The sequence below is a fragment of the Ammodytes marinus genome (genome assembly GCF_949987685.1).
Source record: "Ammodytes marinus genome assembly, chromosome: 9".
In the NCBI taxonomy this organism is placed as follows: Eukaryota; Metazoa; Chordata; class Actinopteri; order Uranoscopiformes; family Ammodytidae; genus Ammodytes; species Ammodytes marinus.
This window is the reverse complement of record NC_137213.1, coordinates 3,377,956-3,403,392: the sequence shown is the minus strand read 5'-3', so window position 1 is coordinate 3,403,392 and position 25,437 is coordinate 3,377,956. Positions and strand designations below refer to the sequence as shown.

The following is a 25,437-nucleotide window of genomic DNA, read 5'->3' as shown; positions in this document are numbered from 1 at the left end:
CAGCCTTGTCTGTGGAAAAAAAGATACAGTAGCTGGACAGCAGAGTTCTTCTGCTTCGTTCCTCTCACTGCATTTAAATTAATTCATTATATTACAGGGAAATACTGTATGTCCCGTAAAAGAAAAAGAGCTCCAAGCCCAACCCAGACGACCCTCCATAATATTTTATTTTATATTAATATTTTTATGGAAAATCCATGTGTCCTTCTTCAATAGCTTCTAATTGATCTGACCCAGTGTCTCCAAATGATTTGTTCACACAAAATTTCTCAGATTTTGCCTCTTAATGTTCCTCTCAAAGTGCACCAGATTCATGCATTTCACTTTAAAAAGGTTAAAAAAATCTCCCGGGGGGGCATACCCGCGGACCCCCCTACGAGGGTCTGAATCTCGGCTGTCTAATATTTTTGCACAGCTGCACAGTGGAGGCACTAGCGGAAGACACTGGGTGTGAATGATATTATATTTAAAAAAGATCTATAGTTTCAGCGGCGCTAACGTTGGAGAGGGGCCCCCTAATCATATTTCGCTTAGGGCCCCCTGAAGGCTTGGGCCGGCTCTGCGACCAATCAGCAGCCAGCTCCACTCCTCAATCTGTTGATTTGGTGAGCGGCTGCTTTGGGGGGCGGGAGGTTGGTCGAGAGAGCAAGGGACTGAACGAGAGAGAGAGCGGGGCAGAGTGAGTTGAGTAGAGGACGGGAGAGAGAGGGAGAGAGAGCTTGGCAGAGTGAGTAGAGAGAGCAGCAGCAGTCCGTCTCCGCTGGTTGTTCTTGATAAAGCTCCATCATCCTCGGCGCGGCACACAGCGGTAAGTGCTACCGGCTTTACGCTGTTTCTACTGGGGCTCTACGGGCGCTCCACACCTCCAAACTGCTGGGAACCATTTCTGTTTTAATCATGTTATTAGGCCACTACAGTGTTGGGAGTCTTGGCAATGTAAGAAGATCTTTTTGGTTTGGGGCTGTGATATTGACTTGAGTCAGTCTGTCAGTGGCACGGTGTCGGCGTATAGGGCAGGCGCGCACCGAGTTTGGCTAGTTCATGTTAAAAGTGAAGGGAGATATAGTGGCCCTCTCTTATAATAGTTATGAGCAACTTTAAGCTACTTCTTTAAAGCTTTTCTTCAGCCGCGGGCACGTTTTGGAAACAAGAACCAGTGCATGAATTTATTGAAAACATCAGTGTATTTGTTCTCATCCTTTGTACGCCTACTATATTAGTCCTGCGTTACTAATGTGGAAGAAGTGATTTAATTAAAAGAGTGGTCTTTTTATGAATCAGCCTACCTGGAAGCTTAGCCTGCTTTTCATCTCGAATCTTATGTGCTGTGGGGTAAAACAGGGAATAACTGTTATGTCAACGGAGCGTTACGATAAGAGCCGTTTTGGATGGTCACTGAATTGAAACGAAACGCCTAGTGTGACCGAAAAAAATCAACCGCTCCTATATATTTTTTTTTCCTGTCCAAATGTTCTTTCATGACAGTTTGGTTAATTACCTCTCGGCGGAAATATCAATTTTCCATGTTAAAATAATAAATACGTAAATAAATAAATAAATCACAATATCTGCTCAACTTGATTTGGTGCGAGTGAAGGAAATATTGTGTCTTAAGAGTAGAGCCTATTTTTGACGTCACCCTTGGGGAAAAATGCCTGAAACATAAAGGGAATGCCGTTAGTTTTTAATATTTGAGTCATTGTGGATGGAATACAGAGCGGAGGGACTGGAGCGGAGTGGGGTGATGCTGCTGATCCTCTTCGACTGATTTTCTTGTCTTTTTCAACTCTCTCTCTGTTTCTCTCTCTCTCTCTCTCTCTCTCTATCACTCTCTCTCTCCCGTCCTCTCAACTCACTCTGCCCCGCTCTCTCTCTCTCTCTCGCTTTCTCCCTCTCTCTGTCTATTTATTTCTCTTTCTTTCTTTCTCTCTCTCTCTCTCTCTCTCTCTCTCTCTCTCTCTCTCCCTCTCTCTCTGTCTCACTGTGACTACATCTTGGTCTTTTCCTATCGTGAAGTTATAGCATTTAATCAGCAGATGTGGGCTATTTCTAGAGCTTTTTGATTGGACTTCACACCATCATCTCCTCACCTCTTCCAGTAGCATAGAGATCAAAGCCGTTATTCTTGACCTAGGCCCGTGTCATTTACATGGGAAAAGCGTGTGTCTATGTGTGTGTGTGTGTGTGTGTGTGTGTGTGTGTGTAGCAGGTTTCAGCGTTGGCTTTCACCTGAGGGCTGAGGTGTGAAGCATCTGGATAGTTGACTAGCAACAGTGTTTTTATATCTGAACATTTCCCAAATCCTCTCCTTTAAGAGAAGAGGAGTTTGGGACGTAATGCAAATGTATTTTTTGGGAGGTTGACTTTTTATATTCTGTATGTTGTAGGCCTATAGCTAAAATATATCAATTGCAATGGAGCATTAAACTCTCCATTGCAAACCCACTAACAAACTATAGTGCTGTGTATGGCATATGTTCTGCCACTTGTTTGACTTGGTTTTTCAACACAATTCCAAACTTGGCTCAGCAGTCTTTTAGTTGTTAAGATTTCAGTTGTTCGATCTATTCGCTCCGATTTATTCTGTAAAATAATTAGGAGTTGCACTACAATGAAAGTTGAACTCTTACCCTCTAACACTGTGGAAACCTTTATTTTTACGGGGAGAAGTGGAATACAAAGGCCTGGCTGCTGGTTTGGGGGCCCCTTGTTGAGGGCCCCTTGATTTAAACTGAGTAAGGCTTCTGGAGTTTTCTCAGCATGTGTGGAAGTGCCTTAGAAAAGGACTTAGCACTGGCATCCATCAGCCCTGTTACATGGCTGGAGTGAATCCCTATAAACATTCCTCGCTGTCTGTGACATACGCTGCGTCACTTGTGTTTTCCAAAGAACAGGAGCTAAATGCTATAGCCCTGTTGGCTGTATAGGGCACATACATACTAGCTTTATTGTAAGGTTAAGTATGTGTTACTGGTAATCCTTTTTACCAGAAGCATTGACCCATGTGTGAAGGACAGTGGTTAATAGTTCATATCGTTAGCCTCATAGCATAATTGCCTAAATCATATTTACTCTACTCTACTTTTACTCCACATCTACTCTATTCTACGTCTACTCTACTCTACATCTACTTTTCGTTAGCCTAATAGCATAATTGCCTAAGTCATATTTAAGGGTTATAGAGTAGGGTAAAGTAGATGTAGAGTAGAGTAGATGTAGAATAGAGTAGATGTAGAGTAAAAGTAGAGTAGAGTAAATATGATTTAGGCAATTATGCTATGAGGCTAACGATATGATAAATGAACTTGAAGATAAGTTTGGCTCTTGAAAAGCAGGGATATAATATTTCCCTTGCTTAGTGTGTGGACATGCAGTCAGTGCTGTTGGACTGAGAAGTCTATTAAAATGGCCAGATTGACACTAACTATCCCTGAGTGCATGCATGTACCAGGATGTGTCAGGATGTTTTTTTCTGGCCTCTTTGGTCCACTCAACAAATTATAATGGAGGACATTGTTTCCCTATAAGCTCACACTCTTAAGGCGACCCTCTGCTTGTCAGGCTAGATTCTAATCCTATAGGGGGGTCCCTAACCTTAAATGTCTTTCATCTCTAACTAATCATTACGTGTCAATGGTTGGACTTCAGCCCACTGAGGTGTAGTGCACTTCACCCCCCAGGCTACTTACTTTCATTGGGGGACAATTCATTAGGAGCCACCAGCCATTCAAGCAAATGTTGGAGGTGGCCACTGGGTTGTGTGGCCTGTGATTAATAAATCATCTCACACCCATGCACCAGTTTACAGTTCAGGACATTAAAATAGTTTAGCAGATTGTAGAGGAATTTTATTCTATTTATTATTTTAATTTTTTTAATTTTTTTTTGTATTTTCAAGCTTTATTGGATAGTACAGAGTTGAAATGTGGAGACAGAGAGAGAGGGGGGGGGGATGACCTGCAGTAAAGGTCCACGGGTCGGATTTGAACCCGCGACCACTGCAACGAAGGCCGGAGCCAATATGGTAGATATTCTCTATCCACTACGCCACCGGAGCGCCCAGAATTTGTTCTTTTTTAGTGTTTTCCAAATAGGAAGGAAGGATCAATGGAGGAAGTGAAAGAGAGCAGTAATACAATCACTAAAGGATAGCAAATGGAAAAGTATGTGGCAGGAGTGCGGGCAGGTAATATAAAACAGAACACATGGTAAGGCAAGGAATGAATTTTTTTTTTAAAGTTAAAAATAAATCTAAATGATTTGACACAGTCCTAGTCAGGTATGTGAGCCTGTTCAGCAGTCAAAAGTTCATAGAGATAACCTGGAGCCAGGAGAAGGCTTTGCTCCTAATCACTTCATAAATCAGTGAAGCCATCATCAGTGAGGAGAGAGGCAGCTATCTGTGTTGCTTCAGCACAATGGAGGCAAACAATCAGGCTACTGTAGCTGTTAAGAGAGATACAAGCATTTCATCCTGTGTATATCAGTCAAAGTCAGGATGCATCTGAGTAACAAACAGATGTAACAGCCATGTATCTGGAGAGGACCAACAAGTATTTAAAGGAATACTCCACCCATACGGAACCAGCGTTCTATCTTATAAAATCACTATTATAATATAATGAATGAGGTTTTTCTTCACTCAGTCTTTCCTCAGTCTTCCCTTGGCCCAGCTGTCCTGTTAATCCTAACCCTACATTTTTACTAGTGTGATGTCACACTACAGTAGTAAAATGTAGGGTTAGACAGTGAGACCATAAAACACTCTTTCTGCCTTTGCTCAGGCTAGGATGAACCGATTTCTAAAATGTTTGCACATTTATATACTACATAGGATCTCAGAGTCCAATACACCTTCATATTTCCACCGGTGAAGTAGGTCTTTAACAAGTGTGTCATTCCAAAATGAAGAATCGGGCCTAATGTTTTATATTATTAGGCTGAGCGCGCTTCAATTTAGCTGCAAACATTGATCTTTGTTCTTCATTGTTCCAAGTGAATGCAGAGAGTAAACGTTAGTATCTCTGTCAAACCCAATGAAGGAGATGCTGCCACTCAAGTGCCCTGGTTATTGTCTTGTTTTTTTGTCCACAGTCACTGGAATTCCTTAATGTCTGTGAACGGGCCCAGTTCAAGAAATATGGGATCAAAGAGTATACAAAGTAGTTCTTCACAGCTCTGCTTGTGTATTGGCCTTGTGTAACTTTAACCACATTCCAAGTGGCTTTTTTCACACGTGCACACTTAAGGAAGAAAATATATAGGTCTGTTTCTACAAACAGCTGAACAATTTTTTCCATAATTATTGAAAAAAATAATGTATGATCAGTTCCTCTGTGTTATTACGTACTGTATTATGTTTGGCTTCTTCCGAAGAGATCAGAGGCATGTTCACATTTTCAGCATGTTTTTAAGAAGAACATGTCTCATAAATCAGACAATGAACAACATATGAACACATCCTTCTGTAAAAACCTTCAGAATAGTGCTACGTTAAGCTGATGTCCCAAGTTGAGATTTTTGGTTCAGAGTCTTGAAGAAGAAAAAACTAATGTTGAGATAAAGGCCATTACAGATGGTTATATAGGAGAAATATACAGACACAACAGACAAGGTTTAGTTAAATTAACACCTACATGTACACATTGGATCTTTTATTTAATGCCAGTATGAAAGAAGACATGTTATGGAAGCAAAATAGTCAAAGATTTAGAAATGGACCAGGGCTTGAAAGAAGGATGTTTTTCCCTGTTGTGTTTCACCTTAATACATTGCAGCGCATCATGAGTACAATAAAAAACTAAATGACAAACAGAAAACAATAGGCCATGTACCACTACTTGAAGTACTGTTGGTGTTTTGTGGCTCTCATACAATGAACAGAGGGCAGGACATAGAGGGGAGGCCAGTAGGTGGAGCCTTGAACAGCCTACTATTGAGCATATGAGAGAGGAGACATGTCTGACACCTAAAAGACACTGCTGAATGACCAATGGAGACTTGTTCAGAATATTCTATGGAAACGGACATCATGTTCAACTTTTGACTGTGAGAGCTTCTTCCCATGACGCTGTGATTGCGAAGTGTAAACATGTGATATAAAAAGTAGTTTTTCAGCGTGCACATACAATCTCTTGGGTCTCTCTGCTTTAACTGATAGAGAAATACTCTGTTGACAGTCATACCAGCAGCTTTCACTGTAGTTTCACCATTTCCTGATGTGTCTCTTTCAAATTAAAACTTCCAACAAGCGAAAACGTGGCAACAACAAAAAAGGCAATGAGGCGGACATATTACTGTCCAGACTCAATATTAGACTCAATATTAATCATATGCATCATAAAATTTCATAAAATAACTTTATATTAATGGGAATTATCTATGAAAACTCTGTAGAAAAGACAGGGCTGCAGCAGCTGAGACGTTCCATGGGTGTCCGAAACAATCAAGAGAGATGCAGCAGTAACGGAGGGCGACGCGCTCCAGAGGTAGACGCAGGATGTGTGTGGAGGCTGTTAGCATGCCTTTAAAGCAACCAGCATTACAAACCCTCAGTACATGATGTCATCTGACAGAGTGGCACTGGATGCTAATGAAGCCATCAAACTGCTCTGTGTGCTAATTAACCATGACGTCCCACAACTGCCCTGACAGTCATTGTGCTCTGTATGTGTGTGTGGGGGGGGGGGGGGGGGGGGGGGGGGCTGTCTTTGTTTGTGTGTGTGGCAGTAGAAAGTGATAACACTGATTGGGTCCAGGTGCAACGCGGCAGGTATATTAAGTGGATTAAGTAGTAAGCGAGGCTGCCATAGAGGTGTTGGTACGTGTGTGATCGAGTCATTTGGATCATTCTTTGTCCATATGCTATCACTATAGATAATGGCATGGAAAGCATAGACCGAAGGAATGTTTTAATACATGAAGGGTTTCCCCCAGTGTATTCCAGCCATGGCGGCTGCTCATGCCTAAAGTGACCCCCCCCCTGCATGCCAAGCATAGATGTTGTTTTTTAACGCAAATTATAAAATATTGGCATTTTAAATTGAGAAAAAAAAGCCTACATTTTAATTTTCTTTACCATTTATTTATTATATCGCGATCGCAAATAGCAATAGTATCCGCTATTTTCGCAATGGCATGGTTTTCATCAAATGGTGTGGCACTATTGCCTCCAGGCCTAATATAACAACCTTTCTGGGGGGGGGGGGGAAACCCTGACATATCTCCTCCTTGTTTAGAACTCTAGTCAACAGCCGCAAACCCAAATAGCCAAACATATGAATAGCAAAAAGCTTTTTAACAAAGTGCAGAAGGCATTGAGATGGAATGAAGGAGTTTGGCTGTGACAGGTGATGAGCTACTATCTTTGTGGAAGGGAGAGCAGCTTAATGGTTGTTTGATGCAGTTTCAGCCTTCAGTCCTCCTGGTTTGACAGCTCCTCCAATTACAGCTCTCTATGCCCAGTGTGCTGTGTGCTGTACACTACATCACTGAATATAGGGCGGCACTTTGGAATGATTCAGTCCGCTTTACTGTTTGGAGTGGAATCAGACGAGAGGGAGATTTTTTTCCATCCTACAGCAACTAAGCTAATAACAACACGCTACCTAATTGTATTCAAGAACTGATATCTAACCTAAGAGAACTACTGTATACATTCACATCTGGGTCAGGTCCTTGGGTTGAAAGAATGTATTCACTCGCTGCTGAAGTGGACATATTCCAGGTACATCTAAAAACTGAACTGTGCTTTTTTTTTTGTCGGATACAGCATACACATATCTGCTCTGTTAAATCACTTGTTTGATTTAGATTTTTTATTTATTTTTATCAGCAGCCATCAGCGTTCCTGCTAAGTGTCTTTCTTATCTAACTAGTCAACATGGACACTTCTTGTACCTCAACTTGTTGAACATTTCTCCAAACCTTACAGAGAGAAAGTGCACTGCTAGCATCACTTTGCAATTAGCTGCTAAGCTGCGTCGCATTAATACACAATGTAAACTACCTTCTAGGGTCTGGTCGGATGTGTGGTTCTTACTCTAAACACAAAGCTTGGAAGCTACTAGTGCAACTTTCTTTACTTTGAACTGTATAGATTGATCCACCCATCTATGTATTTATCTATCTATCCTTCCCTGTACTACTAGCGATCTGTAAACACTTGTACATTTCATACATTTTGACCAACCCAGCCTACATTTTGACCAATATTAACTTGACATGGGACCATTACACATGTGGAATTTGCAACGGTTCACATTTATGAAGCGAAATAGAAAGAGTGCATAATGAAGCAGGGCAGCCACTCCCTTCTCAGCAGAGCCAATAGCCCCTTTTACACAGCCAGTGAAAGCCGGGAATATGCCGGCCTTTCGGCCCTCCCCCCAGCTGTGTAAATGCGACAGTTGCGGAACGAGGGAAGAAAGGTGCGAGAGATTGTTCCGGGAATTTTACTACCTCGGGGGGTAGTAAGATTCCCGACACTATCAGTTCCGCCTCTCTGTTTAAATGCTCCAGCTTGTTGTTGCGGAACAGGGGGGCGTTTGACGTTCCATAGCCTATGTTCTAAACATGCGACCATGTTAGCAGTTGAAGGACGTGTGTTTAACATTAATCACGGCGGCCTGATGTCCCGTAAAAATCACCAAATAAAAGGAACGGCGTATAATCTATCTGATCATGAGGTCCGTTGCTCAATCCAAACCCCCACGCTTCATTTTGCAGAGTGTATGAGTCTATTTCTGCCCAGGAGAAGTTGTACAATGGGAAAGCTAGGCTAGGCTAAGTAAGGGATAAAGTATAGCGAACGGGTCACTTGCTAGAAATAAAGACCGACAAGCTGAAGCAGGAGCACGACGCGCAGCGGAGGGCTCTTGTTCAGCTTGACCTAGTAACGGGGAATAGTCTGCTCGCCCCGCTAGACTGTCATCCGCAGTGAAGGCTCCGGCTCAGCTGTTAGCCACAGAGCTACTGTTTTGCTAACACAACTCAAGACATGAAGAGGTGAAGCGGATTGATTTTGTCAGTTTGGTTAACAGTCCCAGTGATGTTGGACTCAGCGCGTAGCGAGATCAACCTGCACATCGTGGGGACAGTAAAATACGGCCCTCTTACTGCAAGCTCCAGCACTTCTGCTCTCAATTCACCAGCCAATGTTGTTGTTGTAAAGCAGCTGACCGGCGCGGCGCTAAATGTTTACGTCACACCTGACGCTGTTTACAAGCACCTCTTTCATTCCGGAGCGCTGTGTAAAAGGAGCTACTGATGCGCCAGCAGGCCGGCGTTGCTTGGTTCTGTGTAAATAACACAGAAGCAAGCAACGCCGGCATTTTGGAGTGATGTTGTTCCGTCAATATGCCGCAATCTCTGTGTAAAAGGGGCTAGTGATACTCTGCAGTATGTCTGGTCCTAACAGCAGTATACTAGAAGGTGATGGCACATGGACTCACAACTGTTAGCATACTATCAACACGTAAAGTCGTCACGTGGAACCTGTTTAGCAAACAGTCGATTATCCATACATCCACATGGAACCACACTACTTCCTTTGTTTATGTCCACTCTTTAGCTCTTAGCTTCAGTTTGCTCCTCCTGAGACAAAATATGGATGATCCACTTTGTCTAGCTGTGGTCTGTCTGCTGTTTGGAGTAGCTAGATTTGGAGTAGCTAGATGCTTAGGTGCTCATGTGAGTTATTTTCTGTAAGATATATGTTACCATATATATGTATTTAACAATTGTTATAACGACTGAACAAATGACTAGGACTTCAAACAAATACTTTACCAAAAAATTCAATCATTTGAGAAAGACAAACCTGCCACATGTTATATACAGCCGTGGAAAAAATGAAAAGACCACTCCAAATGTTCAGTGTCTCTTGTTTTACTATTTATAGGCATATGTTTGAGTAGAATGAACATTTTGGTTTTATTTTATAAACTACTGACAACATTTCTACCAAATTCACAATAAAAATATTGCCATTAAGAGCATTTCCATGAAGTAATGTAGAGATGAAGATTGAAGAAAAATCCAGACCGGTCTCTTAATTTTTTATATGCTTGAAGGGTGAACGCTTTGTAGATTGGATACAAAGTTTTTCAGGAGAGCAGCTATTGCCAAACTCCAAATGTCCATGGAAGCTATTCAGGCAGCCAGTCAAGCGCTTAATGTTCTCCTCTCAAGTCTGAGCACACAAGCACAGTGAGGTGAGTGTCTTTGGTTATGTTGTTGAGGAAACCTGGCTTGTGTTTGGAGAATGATGAGTGTATGGATCAATGGTTAAGATGTGGATGATGGATGATGTGTTTTATTTTTTATTATTCTTTTTTTATTATGATTTTCCAGGTCCATGCATTACAGTCAATAATAATACATGTCATGATACTTCTCACTACGCTGTCTGTAGATGTACATTTATAGCCCACAGAAAAGTATCACACAGGCTCAGTAAGCAGTACAAAAGTGAGCAAGGACCCATTAAGACTTACTACATACTGTATTATACACATACACATTTATTTTTAAATAGTAAAAGAACTAAATGAACCAACATGTTGGGTTAATCCTCAGTGACACAGGATGATGCGTTTTTAATTACCTTTCTAATTGAATTGTCATTGACTACAGTTCTCAATTTGAATCCATTGAAACTGTTGTGACACCCAGCTGTCTGCAAGGGCCTTCCTTCACAAAAGGTATGGAACTTTTACATCCAACCTACAGTCCCCTGCAGTTGGTGAGAAATGCTAACTGAAATGATAGCTTTTCTCTTTCAAGCCTTACTTTATTTAGGTGATAAGTCACTGTCAACACCCACACATTTTATATTCACACTGTAGGTGTCGAGACGATATAGCAAACGTCTCATCTTCATGGAGACATGCTGCATCAGCAGTCATAACTGAGTTACAGAGAAACAAAGACAACATTCAACATGAAGGGTGAGGACTTTTATACATCTATTATTTCTATATTGATTTTTTTATTGATTTTTTATTATTTTTTTGGGGTGGGGGCGTTTTATTAGAGAAATTTGGAGAGACAGAGTTGAAATGGGTCAGAGAGGGGAATTTTATAGTATTTGTCATAGGGATTTTTTTTTACTTGTTTAAAGTGAGTGAAGGACGGTGTAGATGTGAGAATTTGACAGCTCACCTGTCTGTGACACCATCCAGACCGCAGGAAGCTTCCAATAGACACAGGCTGGCATTAACAGTAACACCACATTGACTGAATGAATGTATTTAACATACAAGATGTGGACCTACATCTTGTTAGACGGCTTGTTAAAACACTGTGTGGACATGTGAGTGACTTGTTTGTTTGGTGTGAAGTGTTTCTCATCAGCAGGCTTGTGTCTACTTGAATGGGAGGTGAAAGGAGTCGGCAAGCAAAAGCATATATACACTGCTGCTGCTGCTGCTGACAAACTTAAATAGACTCCCTCGCAAACTAACCACGGCTGTTGTTCTCACATTCTGTCTCCAGGGAGGCTGGGGTTGAGAACAGCACAGAGACAAAGGTTAACTTGTTCAATTACATTTCCTTTTTTTTAAGTTGTTGATTATGCTTCACTTTCATTGGATTGGACAGGATATGCGTCTCTGATTAAAAGCAGACTTCAAAGACAGCTTCCCTGCGTTCCAATTCACTTACTTTTTCTTTTTACTACACTACATACTAAAGTACAGAAGAGCTTAAGGGGCACAGGAGAGAGAAAAAATCAGATAAGGAATATTTTCTTTTTTCATTATGTCGAGAAATGTCAAGAATAAAGACGAAAATGCAAGTGGAGTTAGTGTGGCATTTATGCCTTTTCAGCATACTACTACAATTGACGTGCATGTATTGGGACGTCCTAAATCTTTTTCTGGTGTACTAAATAGTAGGGAAGTATGGGTATTGGAACACAGGGAATGTTTTAATGTGCTCTAGTCGGGGACTCTTTTCTACATTCGACCACTTTTATTTTTTTTTATTGCCACTGTATTCTTCTGTGTGATTTATTCAACAAAATAGAAATACTACTTAAAACTACTTAGAAATACGTCATATAGTATGTCAATAATAATGAGTCATACTCACTCACTATTATTTTGGCTCATTTCTGCTGTCATTCCTTTTAATGTTAAATGTTTTGGAGAATTAGCTTGCAAGAGGTTGTTTGGTAGTTTAGTGAGGTCTTTAAAGGGATAGTTCCGTTTTTTTTAAAGTAGGGTTGGATGAGATGAGCTACTTATAGGCATAGTTACTAGTGTGTTACCTTATGGAGATGGAGATCATGAATATTATTTAGGTTTTAGTTCAGCATTTATATATGTGGAGAAAAAGAGTTTTTCTTCTGGGCCCCTGTGCAACAAGACAATGCTGATGGCCATCTCCAAAAGGTATCACACTAACTATTAGGTACCTAATCATACATATATACTCTAACTGTAGCTGTTTTAATTAGGCCGTATTGTACTTTTACCAATAACATTTTATTTCCAGCCACTCTACACCTCTGTCTGAAATGTTTCTCTTTTCCAGCTTGTTGTGTATTTGATGTTTTTGTCTTGTATATTGTGTATGTATTGTTGTTTTTGTTTCTCGACATCATTGCAAATGAGGGTCACTGCTCAATGATATCTCCAGTATCAATAAAGGTCAAATAAATACACACTTGAAACAAACTGAACTATCCCATGAAAGCTGAGCACAATAGATGAGAGTGTAAATCCAGGTGCCATGGCCTTGTACAGAATATAATATATACTGTATATCACTGTGTTAGATAACAAACTGGCTGTGAGCTGCTCCCTCACTTTTTTCCATCCATACATCCATCCATCTTCTATACAGTGTGACACAAGAAGCTAGAGGCTATCCCAGCATGCTAAGAGTGAGAGCTGGGCGCTACACCTTGTACCAGTAGCCAGGGCTCCATATACTCCTTAAAGCTAAATGTGTGCCATGGGTTGTTACAGATCCAGAGCAGACATGGCATTTTATGTCATTGCTCAGGGAGATACACAGTGACAGAGGTTAGTGCTTGTGGCTCCGGTGTGCGCTGTGATGTGGCTTCATTTATTCTGCTGCAGTCTTTCTGCTTGTTGATTGGCTCTTCAAACTACTGCTTATAAAAGGGGCGGTCTCTATGGTGCTGGTTCACAGGTGGGAACATGAATAAGCTGTTTGGTGTTCGACGTACATCAACACCATTACATTTACATTCATCAATACAATTTGTACTTAAAAATTTCCAGATACCCAACCGTTCTATTTAATGACATTCCACTCCCTAGATCCCCCCTTCATCAGTGTGTGTGTGTGTGTGTGTGTGTGTGTAGCACGGATATGTACACTCATAATCGGGTAAATAAACAAATAAGACTTCAACAGGACTTGTAAAATGCATGTAAACCCCTTTTTCCGATCTACTTCGCACACAAATCGGCACATTAACGGACAAGTCGGATAATAACACCTAGATAACTTGTTCATAGTCGGCATTCTACCTGCATGTATACAGGATCGCATATCGGAGTTTGCGTTCTGCGCTTGCTCGAGAGTTCAAGGAGACGACGTAATAAATAGTAGTGTAGTTGCCGGAAAGGAACCGGACGTGGCTCTATAACCACTTGTTGAAAGGCCTACAGCACCACCTAGCATAGCGGAGTCAGCCATGCTCTGGCCATTTATCGAATATTTGAAAGGCCATGTATTCTACGACAAGTGAGTGGCAAGTCCGAGTGGCAGGTTCGGTATATGTCTTAATCCAATCTAGTTGACCCATGTAACTGCACTGACTGAGAAGGAGGATGGAATGCATAGAGAAAAGCCTGGGAGGAGAGCGCTGCATGCTCCTCTAGAAGGACAATAGAGTGGGTTACTCTTCATCTCCACACACGGCCTTGTCCCGTGTGGATGTGTTTAATACACTCTCTACCCATGTCCTCACCCCTTAATCACCCATGTAAACAGCCCTCACCGTAGTAAACAAGAGTAGGATGTTTGGCTCATTTGCATAGAAATGGCTTGCGACATTCCAGAGGTGAGTGACAAAAGCACGGTGTCTGTGTGTGTGTGTGTGTGTGTGTGTGTCTGCTGTTTCTCGGCTCTGTGGCGCTCATAAAAAACCAGAGTTCTCATGATAAAATGTCCTCATGAGAGAAAGCAGTGCAAACAGAGCAGCCTCCGCAGACCTTCGTAAACACTGTCACACACAATGAGACAACACAGTCCTTTAAAGCCCGCACTAAAAGCCTTTTCAGCACCATATAGAACTGTATTGACCCAATGTTACTTCTCTTTACTTGAAAGAAAAGGTCTGTTCCCTGTGTACATCTTAGTATAATAAATGCATTGTGTCCAGTAGCGCCCCATATATCTACAGTTCATGGGTAAAACTTTACTTTGTGAAAATTGTAATTAAGGGTGCTACAAGTAACTTTAAAATGTTTCTGAAACAGTCTAATTTTTCCTCTGATGATCATAAATGAAATGTAACAGCAAACCAGACCAACAGTGCAAAGAATGCTATTTTTATATTAAAAGAAAATAACCGAAATTCCCATCACTAGTTCATATGTTGGCGTTACTCAAGTTAATACGTTTATTAATGATGACATTGTTGTTGCGTTGAAAAATATTCAAGCCACACAGTACTTATTGGGTTGCAGCAGGTTATACTATTGAGATGTGGGTATATGGCAGGAGGCAGTACTTTCTGACTGTCCACCTTGGAAGAAAAATCAGATCAATGATTTCCCCGCCTGTCTCCTGCTGTGGTGTGGCTCTGCTGCTGTGTGATAAAAGCTCTCTCATCTTCCCCAGTCCCACTGAGACCTGACACACACACACACACCCTAACACACACACACACACACACACACACCATAAACACTCGAAAACCACCCGCACCACACACACACACACACACACACACACACACACACACACACACACACACTACCACCACCAAGACCTCTCTGGTTACATAACATTGCAAATCCTAAAGTACCATCTGCTACAGACAACACTACCCATCACTAATTGTTGTTGATGCACATGCGCAACAAGCATCAGAGCAGCACACACACACACACACTCACGAAACCCACCCGAAACCCCGCACACCCATTTGCACCCCACACACACACACGCACACACACACACACACACTTTCACAAATGAACGTTTTTAGGCCAGGTCAAGCCTTTGAGCCTGGTTATGTTTATATTTTACAGTTAACCTATCTCTAAATTCATGAAAATCCACTATGAACAAAGACATCTTGTAGATATTTTTTTAAAGTAGTAAATCCACAATGTTTCCAAAATCAATATAACTAAGTCAGATAATCCTGATCTCAATATCAATCAAAATAAACTTCATAATCATAATTCTTGCCATAATCGAGCATCCCTAACACACACACACACACACACACACACACACACACACACACACACACACACATTTCAACCTCTATTATCTCCCCTTTGTTGAGATTAGAGTAGCTCAGGTTGCATGGGGGATTAGACTGGTTGGGATTTTGTAATTGCGGGGAATGGGTCACCCGATGTGTGTGTGTGTGTGTGTGTGTGTGTATGTGTGTGTGTGTGTGTGTGTTGGGGTCAGGCATGGAGGGCAGGGATTACATGGCCCACCATGTACGTGGCTTGTTGTGTGCTTTGTCAGTCCCAGTGAACTGTTTCACTCCACTAAAAGCCTGCTGCTCACTGCCCAGCATCAGTATAATGCAGAGGAGCTCACAGCTGTAGATCAGATGGGTGTGTACCTTTCAAATCAGAGGCTACATGTCATTGAGTTTGAATGCAGTAAATATTTTAATATCCATTTGCTCTTTTATTACTATGACTACTACTAAATACCATGTACTGTATATAGGTCATATTATGGACACACACACACACAGACACGCAAGGCAAGGCAAGGCACGTTTATTCATATAGCACAATTCAGACACAAGGCAACTCAAATTGCTTTACAGGGGCAAGATTAAAACACAGAATAGACATTAGAAAAGCTAATGAATAGAAATAGAACATTTAAATACAATACAATTACAAGTTAAAATGGAAACCGAAAAGTCTTCAGACTTGATTTAAAAGAGCTGAGAGTTGCAGCAGACCTCAAGTTTTCTGGGAGTTTGTTCCAGAGATTTGGTGCATAAAAACAGACACACAAACACACACAGACACACACACACACACACACACACGGTTGAGAGCTTTTCCATAGACAGCCCGTCCCCACACAGCCACCATAGGGTTGCATAGTGTTTAGGATGAAGCTAATCATGTCATGCTATGTGATTTGAGTAGGGACACTAAACACAAACATGGCTAAACACTGTCAGACCCAAAGCTCATCTAATTGGCCGGTCCAAGGCTAGCTGCCTTGAAAGGAGCTGTCAGTGCCAGTTGGCTGACTCCACTCACTGGTCCTGCTGTCACATTGTGAGCACACCCCCCATCAACATGTTCATTGATTTCCTAACACACTGACTGACCTCAAAACATGACCTGGACTCTTCAATGGAGTTCAATGGACACCGTCATCAAAGCCATTCAAATAATAATACTTGTAAAAAAAGAAAAAAAGTCCAGTGTACTTTTAGTATTAAAAAAAGATTAAATCTTGTTTATACCCCTAACTAATGAGTAATATATGTGCTCCTTGGAAGAAGACACATAGGGTAGTGCCCTTTCTATTCATAACATTAATTAGAAAAAGGCTACAAGGGAACAACCTTGTATATGATAGTTATTTGATCCATTATTGATTAAAAAGAAACATGAATGAGCACCCCCCTTAAGTTTAATACATAAATGCCACTCAGTAGCTTTGCTATTATTGTTGTGTTTCCCTTAAACAATGCACTGATGTAGATACTTCACTTGATGATCAAATGTGTTGCTCTTATTCAAATTGCTCCTTAGATGCAGTGGCTTGACCTTAGTCACCACCACAGAGCAATGAATGGATGCTTTCAAATGGGATAACATATCTCATCTCAAGGGTCCGGGTTACATTAAGCCATAGCTCACGACAGGCCCTGGTATGTGCTCATTATGTTACAGTTAAGGGGCCGGTGTTCTGGCCCTTTGTTTGAGACAACACACTGTCCACTCACTGACTGCCATTCATACACAAAGATCATTACAAGTGTGTGTGTGTGTGTGTGTGTGTGTGTGTGTGTGTGTGTGTGTGTGTGTGTGTGTGTGTGTGTGTGTGTGTGTGTGTGTGTGCGTGTGCGTGTGTGTGTGTGTGTGTGTGTGTGAGTGTTTTTGTGTGTGCAGGGGAACGGTTTTCAGTCACCCTGAGTTAAAGCTAGCATACTGGCTTTGTTTTTGTTTTTTAAGAGTTTTTAGCTTTCAGAGATCAGAGCGTCCGGGGATTAGCAACACATATAACACACACGTACAGTATAATGAGGACAGCTTCTGGACATGGGAGCTGGGTCTGAATGACTCGCTGTGGACTTCATGGGATGGGATAAGTCAAAGTGCTCAATAAAGTGCTGCTAATAGGAGATGTATTGTTGACTATTTTCAGAGGATTATATATATGACAGATGTGGGAGGTGCATAGATAAACACAGCTGCTTTGACCATATAAACCATTTTAAGAAATCATGTGTTCAGTAGAGATGCACTGGTTGAAAAAAACTAAATGTCTTGACATGATTCTGCAAATGCCATAATCACCCATCCTGATTTTCACCACAGATTTTTTTCCCCAAAAATGTCTACTTGTACAAAATAAAAACCAATTGTTAAAATAGATATTGCAGTGAATAAATGATCGATGAGCGCAGTCAAAGCAAGAATAAAGCCATATCATAAAGTCGCCGCATATAAATATTGCCTATTTGGTAGCCTGGTTCTACCAGACCATCTTACTTCATTTCATTTGTACAGAAGGTCTGGAATCGCTCAATTGACAAAACGTTCCCTCACTTGGAGGCGGGTGTCTGTTGAAGTTTGAACTCTATTGGATCTGCCCAGTGCCACTCTGGATCTGCCGACCAATCGCATAACGTTTGGTCGTGACTAGGGTTGCCGCGGTAGTAGGTGTTACCGGTGTTACTCGGTGTTGAGGCTCACACCGGTAACATCCCTTGCTCACCGGCAACACCGGGTAGCCTAGACCAGTGGTTCCCAAACTGTGTGCCGCGGCACACTGGTGTGCCGTGAGGCAAGTCCAAGTGTGCCGTGGGATTTTGTGACAACCATAGCCTACTGCAATATAGTATACAACTATACAAAAATAATTATTTTAATTTACTATATACTACTTTGAATGCACTCATTCCATAATACAGAGTCAAACTCTTTATCTAAAAACTATTTAAAAAATCCTCAAAGAGGATCCCACATTTCGCTGTTCGCGCAGTTGCGCAGGTGGGAATTTAATTTAGACTGTGACACATCAAAGGCAGTAGGCCAACACAACATTAAAACATAAACAAGAGGGAAAATGGAGCGCTTTCTCGTGCGGAGACTGCCGAGTCCGACAACCCACCGAAAGAAAAGAGGAAAAAAACTGTCAGCCGACAGTATCATGAAAGTTACCTGTCTTATGGCTTCAGTTGGACCGGGGATGTCAACATTCCTCAGCCGGAGTGCGTCCTCTGTCGGGAGAAGTTAGCTAATGCTAATATGGTTCCAAGCAAGCTGAAGAGGCACTTGGAAACCAAACATCCCTTCCACGCTGAGAGAAACCTGGCCTATTTCAAAAGAGCGCGGGATCTGAACCAGAGGCAGCAAGACCGTTTGTTGGATTGCGTGAAAGTGTCTGAAAAGGCAATGGAGGCTAGTTACATGCTAGCGGAGCTTATTGCAAAGCAAAAGAAGCCTCACACAATAGCGGAGACACTCATCCTCCCTGCTTGCAAAATAATTGCAGGTGTCATGCTGGGTCCAGATGCCGCAAATGAGCTATCCAAGGTGCCGGCATCTGATAACACAATCAAAAGAAGAATAGATGACATGTCAGAAGACATTGAACAACATTTAACAGAGAAACTGCAGGCGAGCGGCAGATTTTCTCTTCAAATAGATGAATCGACCGACATAAGTGGGGCTGCCCAGCTCCTGGCAAACGTCAGGTATGTTGACGGTGACTCTATTAAAGAGACTTTTTTCTTCTGTAAAGAAATGGCAAGCCATACAACGGGAGAAGAAATATTCAAGGTAACTGATAACTACTTAAAAGAAAACAATCTGTGCTGGAGTATGTGCGTCAGTCTGTGCACGGATGGTGCGGCATGCATGACGGGGAGAGTGAGAGGCTTTATTGCAAAGGTAAAAGCACAAAATCCACAGATAGTGACCAACCACTGCATTTTGCACCGAGAGGCATTAGTTGCCAAAACCATGCCCCCGGAGTTGACTGAGGTGCTGAATCAGGCTGTGCAGATGGTGAATTACATCAAATCAAGGCCCCTGAAATCTCGCCTTTTCTCCCAGCTGTGCGCTGAGATGGGAGCCGACCACCAAAGCCTGATCCTCCACACAGAGGTACGATGGTTGTCTCGGGGGAAAGTCTTATCCCGTTTTTACGAGCTTCGGGAAGAGCTTTTGGAATTTTCACGTGAACACGCTGTCCCACATAAGGACAGGCTCGCGGATGAGAGCTGGTGCGCCAGGCTGGCTTACCTTGCAGACATATTTGGGCATCTCAACGAGTTAAACGCCAAGCTTCAGGGCAGGAATGAAAACATTTTATCATCCACAGACAAGATTCGGGGCTTTATGGGCAAACTGACCCTGTGGCGCGAGGCTTTGGAACAGGGCTCCATGAACATGTTCCCGCTGGCATCAGCTGCGCCACAGGCAGCCAGTGAGCGCGCTATATATGCCGAACACCTTCAGACCTTAAAAGAGAGGTTTGAGCGCTATTTTCCACGTGTGGCGGACATCGAGGACAATGACTGGATCCGAGACCCATTCAACCAGGAGTCCGAGTCCTCAACCGAGAAGCTCACTATGAAGGAGAGAGAGGAGAGCGCAGAGCTCCGTGCGGACCGCACGCTGAAACTGAAATTTAGTGAGCTCACACTCGATCAGTTTTGGTTGGTTTGTGCATCAGAATATCCAACCATCTCCCACCACGCTATCGACCAACTTCTTCATTTCCCCACCACCTACCTGTGTGAGTTGGCGTTCTCCACTCTTGTTTACATGAAAAACAAGACCAGGTCACGGCTCTCTGTTGAGCAGGACTTGCGAGTGGCCCTCTCCTCCGTGCCACCAAGGATTAAAAAAATCTGTGCGCCCCGACAGGCACATGTGTCCCACTGATTTGTTAGTAGGCAGAATATTTACAAAAAAAGATTGATTCTAAATGTTACAGTTATAATTTGTGGGTCAGATTCAGGACCATGCAGCTTTCTCATGGACAGTTCTCTGCTGAATTTCTGTTTCCTTTGCCTCACCTGTCTGGTTGAAATGGGTGTGTTTGATTAAGCCCAATTTGATAAAGTTTAAATATTTTTGTGAAGTATTTTGTTAATAAATATTTCATGAGTAGAATAGTTGTCTTTGTCACATCTTGTTTGAAATAATTATAAACTTAACAGATAAACAGATGATATTAGTGATAACACGTGTTATAAGGCTATTTTGCACAATAGGTGTGCCTTGAAATTTTTATTTGTCCTTTGGTGTGCCTTGGGCACAAAAAGTTTGGGAACCACTGGCCTAGGCATATGCCTATTTAAAAAAAATATATCGACATAAAAGCCAATTGGTTCAATTTTGCGTGACAGCAGCAGTTCATTCGGCTAAATAAATAACTAGTATGTCTGAGGCTACTCTAAATTCTAAGTTATAATAAGGCTACTCAGAAAACAATGAAACTGAAAGTGTCTGCTCCGCTCCGTGCAGCGCATAGCCGCGTCACAGCAGCGGAGTCTCCCGTAGAGAGTTTATAAGACGATGGCGGAGGACTTGGCTTCAAAGCCCAAAGCAAACGCGCTTATTTGGCAATATTTTTGATGAAACCCCAATACTAGGGAACCTAAAAACGTAGGCTAAACTTGGTAGTCTGCAAACTGTTGAAGTTGAAACTGCATAATAAATGATCTACAAACAAAAATTGCGCGATTTAACGTTTAAGATAAAAACAACTCAAGCTACTATGGAGCCATGAGAGAAGCAGGGCATTTGCACTGGTCTCCTCTGTCCCTTATTCAGCCAGGTGCTCTTGTGTTGTGTGTGAAACATAAACTGGCTGATGATCATTCCAGTCTCCATCACAGCACCACTGTTGAGTCTGCCTGCGGACAACACACTGTCCACTCACTGACTGCCCTTCATACACAAAGATCATTACAAGTGTGTGTGTGTGTGTGTGTGTGTGTTTGCGTGCATGCGTGTGTGTTTGCGTGCATGCGTGTGTGTGTCTGCAATATGTGTAGTGTTGGTATTATTGATCTGTGCTTGGTAACAAAGGGCTGTAAAGCCTGCTTGTGTGGATGAGGAGCTGACTAGCTGGACACATTGAATGCTAATATGTGACTGTGCTGCTGCAGAACTCAGAACACAGTGTCTTGGGCACTCCGTAGCTCATTAGTTCCTGTTCCACAGGATCAGCATTTACAGAAGCTACGTCCTTGAGAAATGTGTTTCAGTACTCCAGTTGTGATAGACAGTGACTCTCTGAGCAGTGTGAAGGCTGCCCATAAACCACATGGGTAGAAAGTCTTTGTTTATCATCAATTCAAACTCTTGTGTATTTGTATTCAAACCAACCAGTCAAGTAGCACGTCATCTCTCTAAGCAGTCAACTGCTGTTCTGTTGCTTTTCCTCTCCACCTTTTCTTCTTTTAACTTGAGAGAGAAGTGTGTAGACCACTGGGCCTTCTACCCAAACTGTCTGTAGACCACTGGGCCTTCTACCCAAACTGTCCAACAGCAGTCATTTAACAGCTCTGCTGTGGGCTGAATGTCCACGGGACATAAACAATCAATAACAATATTTCCATTAATAAATCAGTAAATGCTAGTCTGGCTCACTTCTGGAAGGGCTATGTCCTTTTTGCTGGCTATATTGGAGGTCACTGGTTCATCTAAATGTCAACAGCTTTGCTGTCCAGACCGAACAAAATCTGATTTGCACAGTGAAATATGTTTAATTTCAGCATTAATAATAGCTATTTACATGGTCAATTAACAACACATGCTTAGGTAAATGAGACTGTTAGCTGGTAAATTAGCTTGCAGTTTTTTTATGTTTACTGATCTCACCCTTCTCAGGGCAAACTCACACTAGGCCATCTGTACCGTGCTCAAGTATGTTTGCCCCTTAAGGTCCAGTACGTTTGACCAGTGTGAGTGCTCCATTCAGTACTCAAGCACGGTACACTTATAGGCCCATATCTAACTACCATTTTTAAGCAAAATCATTGAAAAAGCTGTTTATCAACAGCTAAATAACTACTTAGCAATGAACAACTGCTTTGATGTTTTCCAGTCAGGATTTCGACAACACCACAGCACTGAGACTGCTCTGGTTAAGGTCTTCAATGACATCCACTTAAACACAGACAGTGGCAAAAGTTCTGTCTTAGTTTTACTGGATCTCAGTGCCGCTTTTGACACAGTTGACCACAGCATATTACTAGATCGACTAGCAAACTGGGTTGGACTTTCTGGAACTGTACTAAACTGGTTTGAATCCTACTTAAAGGACAGAGACTACTATGTGTCAATAGGCAATTTCACATCTGAGCGGACACATATTGAATGCGGGGTCCCCCAAGGTTCCATTCTTGGGCCTCTTCTGTTTAACATCTACATGCTCCCACTAGCTCAGATTATGAATAAGAACAAATTATGCTACCATAATTATGCAGACGACACACAAATTTACATAACCATATCACCAGGAGACTACAGTCCGATACAAGCACTGAGTAAGTGCATTGAACAAATCAATGATTGGATGTGCCAAAATTTCCTTCAATTAAACAACGACAAAACTGAAGTAATTGTCTTTGGTGCCAAAGATGAACAATTAAAAGTCAGCACACAGCTTACATCTGTTATGCTAGAAACCACACACCAAGCCAGAAATCTTGGTGTTGTCATAGACTCCGACTTGAATTTCAAGAAACACATTAAATCAATTAATAAGTCAGCATACTACCACCTTAAAAACATATCAAGAATTAAAGGACTTATGTCTCAGCAAGATTTAGAAAAACTTGTCCATGCATTTATCTTTAGTAGACTTGACTACTGTAACAGTGTCCTTGCAGGCCTTCCAAAAAAATCTATCAGACAGCTTCAGCTAATTCAGAACACTGCTGCTCGAGTCCTCACTAGGACCAAAAAAGTGGATCACATTACCCCAGTTCTGAGGTCTTTACACTGGCTTCTTGTCACTCAAAGAATTGATTTCAAAATACTGATGTTGGTTTATAAAGCACTAAATGGTTTAGCGCCAAAATACATTACTGATCTGCTGATACGTTATGAACCGTCCAGAGCCCTTAGGTCGTCTGGGACAGGTTTACTTACAGTCCCAAGAGTTAGGACTAAACGAGGAGAAGCAGCTTTTAGTTTTTATGCACCAAATATCTGGAACAAACTCCCAGAAAACTTGAGGTCTGCTGTAACCCTCAGTTCTTTTAAATCGAGTCGGAAGACTTTTCTGTTTCCATTTTAACCTGTACTTTTAATTTTATTTAAATGTTTTACTTCTTTTCATTCGCTTTTAAATGTCTTCTAATGTGTTTTATGTATTTTAATCTTGCCCCTTTAAAGCACTTTGAATGGCCTTGTGTTTGAATTGTGCTATATAAATAAACTTGCCTTGCCTTGCCTACACTTCCTTGGCCCTGGCACACTTGGGAGAGGTGTGCTTTGGGCAGGGTACAGATGCTAATGAGCCGACACGCGCACGCGCACAAGCATAGATGGCGATCATGACATCAGTTTACATGAGACTGTTCCCGCGATCCATGCATGGGCACAGTACGGGGTAACTGGGCCTAGTGTGAGTGTGCCCTTATTAAACTACAGCTCAGTTGTTAAAGTTGAGTCCAGAGTTTATAAGAAGAGAGTTGATCTACTTCATAATCACACCTTCACAGTGGCAATCTCTATCAAGTATGTAGTCTAGTGTATGTATAGCATAGCCCCACAAGTGGGAACAGTTCCGATATAATTGGCAATCATTTGAAGTAGAGCTGCAACGATTAAATGGGAACAGGTCTCCCTTGCAAAAGAGTCTTCGGACTCAATGGGATTTACCTGTATAAATAAAGGTTAAAAAAAAAAAAAAAAAAAAAAAACGACAAATCGATTATTAATCGATTATTAAAATAATTGACAACTATTTTGTTAATCGATTAATCGTTTTGAGTAATTTTTTAATACAAAATGTCCAAATTCTCTGGTTTCAGCTTCTCAAATGTGAATATTTTCTGGTTTCTTTAATCCTATTATGACAGTAAACTGAAATATCTGTGTGTTTTGGACATAACAATACATTTGAGGACATCAACATGGGCTTTGGAAAATTGATCAACGTTTTTCACCATTTTCTGACATTTTACGGACCAAAACAATCGATTAATAATCGATTAATCGAGAAAATAATCGACAGATTAATCGATTATTAAAATAATCGTTAGTTGCAGCCCTAATTTGAAGCTACTGCCTTAAGGATAATACAAGCTAGGTTTTGTACTGTTCCAAGGTGAGAACATGTGAAGGCTGCCTTCACATGAAATGAGGCCTTCAGCTGTGTGCTTACGTATGATACCTATGACAGATTTGACGGTGCCCTATCATTTAAACACCTTGAAAGGAAACAGAGGGACAGTTCAAGTCTTAGAAACCCACACACCTTATCACAAAGAAAGCAAATGTTCTATAGAACAGGTTGGATGGTTTTGTCATTTTTTAAGTTTGAAATTCTCTTCCAAGCAGATTCATTTCATTCTCGAGCCAATGACTTCCTTACTTTAAGAGTGCTTGGTACTAGTGTTAGCACCTAGACAGCTATCCATTTACAAATGTTCCTTAATAGTATCTAGTATATTATACTTAAAGAGGACCTATGATGCTTTTTGACTTTTATGACCTATGAACGTTGTTATGATGATTCATAGTCATGCTTGCAGCTTAACCATACTAAATTATCAAATAATGACTTACATGCATTTCGACGTATTCCCTGCTGACCGTCTGGGGTGTCTGTGCCGAGCACTAAACACTATTCTAGCCAGTCGAGAAGTCACGTGTTCAAAGCGGTCTACCCTTTGTAACTTTGTGACGTCGCATGTAACTTTGTGAAGTCACCACGCGGATGTTTCCATGTATGGTAATGCTGTCACTTCCCTGTTCGCGTCTGCCTCGCGTCTGCCTCGCGTCTGCCTCGCGCCCTTATAGGTCCATGCTCGCGCTT

At 41.7% G+C, this 25,437-nt stretch overlaps 2 protein-coding genes across 3 annotated transcripts in view; both read left to right on the top strand.

The window, feature by feature from the left end:
• Positions 1 to 736: 736 nt before the first annotated feature.
• The window catches only part of cdh6 (cadherin 6), a 90,093-nt gene continuing 65,392 nt past the window's right edge, over positions 737 to 25,437 (top strand). For both annotated transcript variants that reach the window (XR_013845025.1, XM_080033989.1), the window contains exon 1: positions 737 to 808. The gene's annotated coding sequence lies outside the window, so the exon portion shown is untranslated. The remainder of the gene's footprint in view (positions 809 to 25,437) is intronic.
• Positions 18,678 to 20,321, top strand: LOC307256059 (zinc finger BED domain-containing protein 5-like; the record flags this gene model as incomplete). Its single annotated transcript, XM_080034925.1, has 1 exon — positions 18,678 to 20,321. The coding sequence occupies one exon, from the start codon at positions 18,678 to 18,680 to the stop codon at positions 20,319 to 20,321; it is 1,644 nt and encodes a 547-aa protein (XP_079891051.1).